This window comes from Atta cephalotes, assembly GCF_000143395.1.
Source record: "Atta cephalotes unplaced genomic scaffold scaffold00010, whole genome shotgun sequence".
Classification (NCBI taxonomy): domain Eukaryota; kingdom Metazoa; phylum Arthropoda; class Insecta; order Hymenoptera; family Formicidae; genus Atta; species Atta cephalotes.
The window spans coordinates 6770590-6777991 of NW_012130074.1; the positions used below are offsets into that span (position 1 = coordinate 6770590).

At 33.8% G+C, this 7402-nt stretch overlaps 2 protein-coding genes across 2 annotated transcripts in view; one reads left to right on the top strand and one right to left on the bottom strand.

Moving 5' to 3' along the window:
- Positions 1-2624, bottom strand: part of LOC105627834 (E3 ubiquitin-protein ligase UBR4) — a 29613-nt gene extending 26989 nt beyond the window's left edge. The window contains exons 1-5 of the mRNA XM_012209112.1: positions 2503-2624; positions 2224-2321; positions 1255-1706; positions 529-1053; positions 144-307 (exon numbers count right to left, since the gene is read on the bottom strand). Coding sequence (XP_012064502.1) covers positions 144-307; positions 529-1053; positions 1255-1706; positions 2224-2321; positions 2503-2624 — 1361 coding nt within the window. The remainder of the gene's footprint in view (positions 1-143; positions 308-528; positions 1054-1254; positions 1707-2223; positions 2322-2502) is intronic.
- Positions 2625-4584: 1960 nt separating this feature from the next.
- The window catches only part of LOC105627904 (alsin-like), a 7625-nt gene continuing 4807 nt past the window's right edge, over positions 4585-7402 (top strand). Inside the window, 3 exon segments of the mRNA XM_012209177.1 lie at positions 4585-4925; positions 5362-6678; positions 6758-7327. Of these exon segments, the coding sequence (XP_012064567.1) occupies positions 4585-4925; positions 5362-6678; positions 6758-7327 (2228 nt within the window).

Sequence of the window (7402 nt, forward strand, 5' to 3'; positions counted from 1 at the left end):
ATGTAATTTGATAGATATCTTTCTTGATATTACAATTTTGATAACTAACAGTATATAAAGAAAAATATAAGATAACTTTAGAAAAGTTCCTGCAATTAAATCCACAAAAATATAGTATTATATATAAAATACATAATACTTACACTTTCATGAGATTTACACGTCCACTTCCATCACGAGCTTTACTTGGTGATTTTCCCTTTTCTTCTTTTCCTTTATCTGCAGCACTAAAACTGCTCACAGTTAATTGCGCTTGTAATCCAGCGACTAAGAGCCATACTCCAATCAATAAATGATTTTGCAGAATCTAGTATAGATAAAGAAGATATAATTACATAATAAAAAAAACAACAGTGTGTATTCACAAAAAAACTAAATATGTGTATATTCACAAATAAATTAAAATTATCTCACTGGAAAATAGATTTTAAAATAATAAATAAATGTAATATTTTTTTAATTTTAATGTAGAACAAAATGTAATTTTTACAATATCAAAGAGAAACAAATCTCATGGAAATTACTTACATGTCCTCCTGCACGCGTGCTATTTTTAATAACATTTGATACTTGGCCAAATATTTCTAGACTCTTCTCAACAACTGTAATTGCTAAAGAATCGTACTCCTCATCGGTCGTTTTTGTATTCTGATTGGTTTGACTATTTGCTGCAGTATTTGTACTACACTTAGGTGATACTGCATTTGTTATGCCAACTATGCTTGATGCTGTTGCATTTGCAATCGAACAATACAAACAAGACATAGTTAACAGCGACAATTTTTCCAACTTTTGTGATGTCAAAGGTTCCAATATTGGAAGAGATATCACATTATGTACAATATTAATGTCACTAACGACAGAATGTAAACTATGCCTTATCGTATGCGCTTCTGAAGCATTTGCTGGTAAGCTGAATCCCTTTTTAGATAAATAAGCTTGATACTTTCGAGTATAACGCGACAAGTGTGGAAGATTTAAACACATATCCAACAAAGTATCACCTGCACCCATATTCTGCAATATGTTTATGTTGTTTGAAATAAACATCATCTGCAATATAATATAGTTTATTATTCTTTTGGTTTAATTCATTTCACTATTCATTTCACTACCGAATTATTAATAATTGTAATAATTATGATTACATATATGTACAATAATAATATAACAAAAAATACAACTTACAAATAATGTAGTCATAAAATAAGTATATTTTGATCAGTTATAAACATTTATAATTCATTGACAAACCTTAGTGTCAGAATGTGTCTCGCTTGCAATGACATTAGTATTTTTGTTCGTACTGTCCACAGAATTTTCATTGATTAGAATCGCAGATGACGAAAAATCTTGCAATGGCATTGTCAATTGTTCAAGAATACTGGTAGACAAATCACAACGAGACCGCATAGATTCTTTTACAGACTGCTGAGAAGATTCCTTTTCTTTTCCACCTGATGAAATTGTTGCATGAGGTGGTAATTTTGAATTTTTTATTACTGAAATAAGAGCAATCTCTTCTACAGATGTAAGTAAAGACTGTCCTGTACATAGCGCACGTATCGGGAGTAACAGTTGCTTCGTAGTTAAAACCGTCGATGCAGTTTCTCCAGATTGTGTTTGTTGTTGTGGCAACTTGTCCACAAGATATGCAAGCAGCACTTTGCATGCTTGACAAACAATAGGTATTTGACTTTTAGCAACTGAAAAGAATATTTAATGTAAGATTTAGTATATATTTATAATCCTATATACCTGAAAAAAAAAATATATAAAGCCTATATAATGAAAAACTTTAAAATTTTTTGAATTATTTTGGTATTCCAGGATACCTGAATAGTTTCAGAAATATATAAAGTAAGAGAGAGTAAGTTAGAGAGAGTAAGGAACAAAAGATAAAAAAAAATATTTAGATAAATCTATTTAAATCTTATCTAAAATATCTAAAACTATTTTGTCTAAATTATTCAAATACTTTACTAGATAAATATTTTTTACTCATTAACTATTAGCTAAACATTTTACCTAAAAAAACCTAAAATCTAAGTACTTTCTTCAAATACCTAAAAAATATTTTATAGTTACGTCCGCTTTCTTATGTCTCTTATGATAATCATGGAATAATGGGACAATTGTAAGCATATCAAAATTTTATAAATAAATGCGTATAAAATAATTTTTGGTACAGTCATTCGCAAGCAGATGCGCGATGTTACTTACATGTATTTGCGCAACCACTAATACAATCTGCTGACAAGGCAGCGACCGCCGTGTAAAAAGTATCGTATTGATCCTCGTGAGAGACAAATTTGTTTTCGCTGTAAAATAACAGAAGGAAAAGAGTGGATACTGTTGCCAAATGGAATAAAAGATCGGATGAATTCGATCCGCGATGACAGGCGGACATCCATTTCTGTTCCGCTAAGGGGAAACATGCTCTTTTGGGTCGAAAAGAGCGTGGTTTAATGCGATTGCTGAACTACGACAAATTATACTTACCTTTTAATGATGCTCTTTATGAGATCGATAACGTCGTTTTTATTAAACGAACGCGGCGGTGTTCCCAATATCGGTTTCATTACCGAGGCCCACTCATCATGACCACCACTCTTCGCCGCCATTTTTGATATTGAACTTAAGCTAGAAATTTCGTTAAGTTTCGTCTCGTCTAATCATAAGGCCGCGTTCACACCATGACAGAAAAGCAACAGCCAATTAGAACTCGCGTTGATAGGATCGAAATAAGACTGTACATTGAAAATTGAGGTTGAAAATTGAAATTTGACTAATAAGGAATTTTAACTCCTATTGTTTTGTTCAAATTTTAATCTTCAATCTCATCTTCTTTGCCGGTTTCCACCAACGCCGATCAAGTTTAATCGTGATTAACTGTCACAATTGGTTGATTCTACTAAACAGCAAATTGGTCAATCAACGGCTGATTAAATTGGCGTGGGTAAAATTAGCCCTTTAATGTTTAATCTGATTCTTCTAGCCTTATCAGCGCGAGTTTCGCAATTGGCTGCTGCCAAGAGGTAAACCGCTGAGTGCTGACCAAAATCCTGTACACCAATGCCTAGTAATTTCTAATTTACAAATATTGCCAAATTTGACATTACCTAATGTTCAGTAATGCTCACTAATGCCTTCTAATGCTCTAATAATGCCCTAGTAGAGTCCACTATAAGCCTGGATCATACGAACGCTTTGACACAGAGCACTGATTGGTGAAAAGTTAGTTATAGGAGTAAATTTTATCTCCATCATCCATTGTTTACCAATCAACGTTCGGTGTCAAAATGCTGTTACCCATATGAGGATTCAGGCTTATAGACATTAGTAGGCATTACTAGGACATTATTGGGACATTATTAGGGCATTATTAAGGCATTAGAAGGCATTAGTGAGCATTAGGTAATATGAGGATACAGGCTAAAGCCTTCTGTCCATCAGATCTTGGACAGAGAAAAAATTAACAAATCACATTTGAACAATTTGATCACACATGGCCATTGCGATTGGTCAATTCTTTCTTCATCCGAGATTTCGGACTGATTTCTAGCATCGTGGACACAAGGCTTAAGCAATGCCCACTAATGCCCCAATAATGCCCAGGAATGTCCAGTAATGCCCCTCAATGTGTACACTGTAATGGTCTCAGCGATTTACTCCTTGGCTGCTGCTTTTCGTTATGGTATGAACAGTAAACGTGCCTTATGATGAGACGAAAACTTAACGAAACTTTTTCAGTACCAAAAATGACAGAATACACCAATAACAGCGGCGGACACTTAACTAAGTCACCTGAAAACGCCCAATCATATTTAATTACTATTTATCATTGCTTAAGTCCGGATCTACAATAGCTCTTTTAAGCCACAAGAAACTGACCAATTACAATCCAATGCGAGAAGATTAATTGACTATAATTCATCCATTTCTTATGGGTTAAGGTTTAAAAACCTATTGCAGATTCGGATTAATTAAAAGACAATTAAGGCTGCGTTTAGCAGAAATGCAGTAGTTTCTTCCAACATAGATTAATCATGATTTAAAACCGGTAGCATGATAAGTGTGTTCCAAAACTCGATTCTGTCATCCAAATTTATTTATTTTTTATCCTTGTTGAATATTCGGTGAATAACAAGAAGTGTCTTCCAACAAGGATGAATAATCCAATTGGATGAATAATAAGTATACTATGGATGAAACATTAGATAAAACGATACACGGGGGCACTCGAGTGATATTTCAGAACGCAGAACCATAAAGGTTCAATGGTTCCTCCCCATTCCTCCCACCATGCTTTCAACCCACATTTCGTGATACGTCCAACAGCTGATATCAGTCATATCATTATCAACCAATATTTGCCGGATGTTAATCACTGTAGAAAGATCATACGTTCAATCATGTCGCCCTGCATATCCCCTACTGTACGTTTACGGATGTGTTTAATGGAGGAAACATTGTTGCAGATAATATGACAAAAGAATCAATCGCTAGCAGTTAAACAAAAGTTCGTAGGGCTCTTGCGTAGGTTATGCAAGCCTCCTTATCTGTCAGGCCACGTACAGTAAAATGGATAAGCCCATGTATTTATGGAGAGGCGCCGACAAATTGTCCTTCACGTTCGGCGACAAACCGAACGGTGTTATTTGCAAGCTCATCACTGTCAAGGATCATATTTTCGCAGTGACCACGACCAACAATCTCTATCACGGGGAAGTGTCGTTTCACGATGGCGCCTCTCCGACGCTCGTTTTTAAACGAGCCCAATTCGACGTCGTTGACCTAGCATCCAATTCCGAACATTTGTTCATTGTCAACACTAATGGGCATGTTTTGAAAGTAAATCCTCAGGACATGAATGTTGTAGACTCAATAATTCTCAAGGAAGAAGTAAAATATTGTAGCCATGGGTATGTACACATACTGGAAGATAGACTTCTTCTACAATTATATATTTATATAAACCTGGTTTTTTTCTTTTAACTATTAATTATTATTTAATTCTTATATTTTTTTATTTATAATACATTTTTATTTATATATATTACATATGTAGATATATAATTTAGACTATTATCCACTTGATGCTTTTGAAATATTCTTTGATTGGTCAATTAAATGCTTCAAAATTGAAAACTACATTCTTATTTTTGTATATTTTTATATAGACACTCTGTTATTTATAATAGATATATGATATAAGATTTATTCTAATACACAAATAAATTTATTAAATTTATTGAATCTGTTGAATATTTACTGTGAGTGCTGTGTTTATCATTATTAATAAGTATTTATATTTTTTTATTATAGAAGACTATAGAAGACATTTTATTTTATTTACAGATATAAAGAAGAAAATGAAGTAGTAAAAGTGAAATTTATAGCGGTTAGCGATCAAGCAGCATTATTTGTCACAAACAGTGGACAGTTGTGGGCTAGTGGCAATCAACCACAAATAGATGTAAATAGTACAGAACCAAAAAAAGTTAAATTTTTTGAAGGTAGGACAGTATCTGAGATTGCTTGTGGTTCTAATTTTAATGTGGCTGCTGTGAGGAAAACCACTAAACTTATGAAAGATGATACAGATAGTGAAAACGAGTTGGAAGAAGAAATCTTTGTTAATTCCTGTCCACAATGTCTTAATAATGTTATGTTAAGTCCTGGAAGTGTAACATCGTCAGACACATGTCTCACTGGTCTTCATGCACAGCAGTTTAGTGAAGATCGTTCGACAAATTCCATCAGTGCTTTGTCCACTGCCAGTAAAGAACATATTTCTCTACCAGAAATGGACAAAAAAGAACAGCCAACTGAAATTATTGCAAATGGCGAGGAATGTCTAAATAATTTAACAGATTCTGACAAAGACGAAAAAAGAAATGTTATATTTATAAACACAGAGACTGCTCGACAATTTTTAACCAGACAATTGTCTTGGGTTTCGTCTTATGGAAGTGCCAAGGAAGACATACCCATGGAAAGTGTCGATCGATCAACAAGGTTAATAAAGCAAAATGTCTCGAATATGGCAAACTTAGTGTATGAAGGAGTTAAAAATGTGGGAGGTAAAGTTGTAACTTTATCTAGACATATGAGCGGTAGTTCTGATATTAATGAATCCAAAGCTGATAGCAATGAACACTTAGAAGAGCAAGGAGATACTCACATAAAACCAACCAGTTTGGCACTGAGCTTGCGTTGTGAAGAATTTCCTTGGTCATCGAGTACTGGTTCCTCTGAACATGAATTATCCCAACATGGGTTGAATGAAAGGATTAATACATTATCCCGTACTGGTAGCAACATCCTGGCGACAGAACTTTGGACATGGGGTGATGTACAGTATGGACAATTGGGAACGGGAGACATTATTAAACGGCCAAGGCCAGTATTAGTAACAAAGCTTAGCCACACTGGTATCAGAAAGATATCTTGCGGTGCCTTTCATGTTCTTGCTTTAACACTAGACGGCAGAGTATTTGCATGGGGTCGTAACAACTTTAAACAGGTGACTTTGCACACTACAATAGATCAGAGCGCTCCTCAGTTGTTTACCACAAAATTATCTTCTAATGAAAGAGCTATTGATATGGCAGCTGGCAATTTTCACAGTTTAGTAATGATGCATCATGGTTTATATTTTATAGGACAATCGAGGTAATTAAAACATAAATGTTCTTCTTTAATTAATTACTTTATTTCTATTTACTTATAAATTTATATATTACAATTTTAGTAAAGTTGGCGATATGTTTCAACTTGATATACAAAGCAAAGATGAATCAAATAGTCCGAGAGAGATTTTCAGTTCTGGGCAATACAGTTGTTGTTCTGTGATAAATGAACCAGCAATAAACGTATCAGAAGATTTGATAAATGATCAGATCTTTTTGGAAGAAATGTTGACTGTTTATCAGAATCTCATCAAGCCATTTCAAAAGAAAAGCGGTGCGACCCAGGAAGCTAATGTATATGAAACAATGTGTCGTTGTTATGCAGAGTTGATGCACTTTAGTGTTTTAAATGTCATAAGTTTGTGGGATTATTTTAATCATATTGGAGAAGCGTACGAAGTTGCAATTGTTGCCAATATAGAGGAATTTACTACAGTATATAAATACTATTTGAATGCTATTTGCGATGTTATATCTCTCAGTGGTTTTATGCATATTGCAAAACTCATTGAAGTGCCACAAATAGTATCAAATTTATTTGTACATAATTTAAAAATTAGTGATGTAATAAAGCATAGCAATGAGATCGTTATAACAATGGCATTACAGCATCCTTTATGTAAATTAAATAGGTAAGTTTTGTGTGTGTGTGTGTGTGTGTGTGTGTGTGTGTGTGTGTGTGTGTGTGTGTAGTANAGTATTAGTTA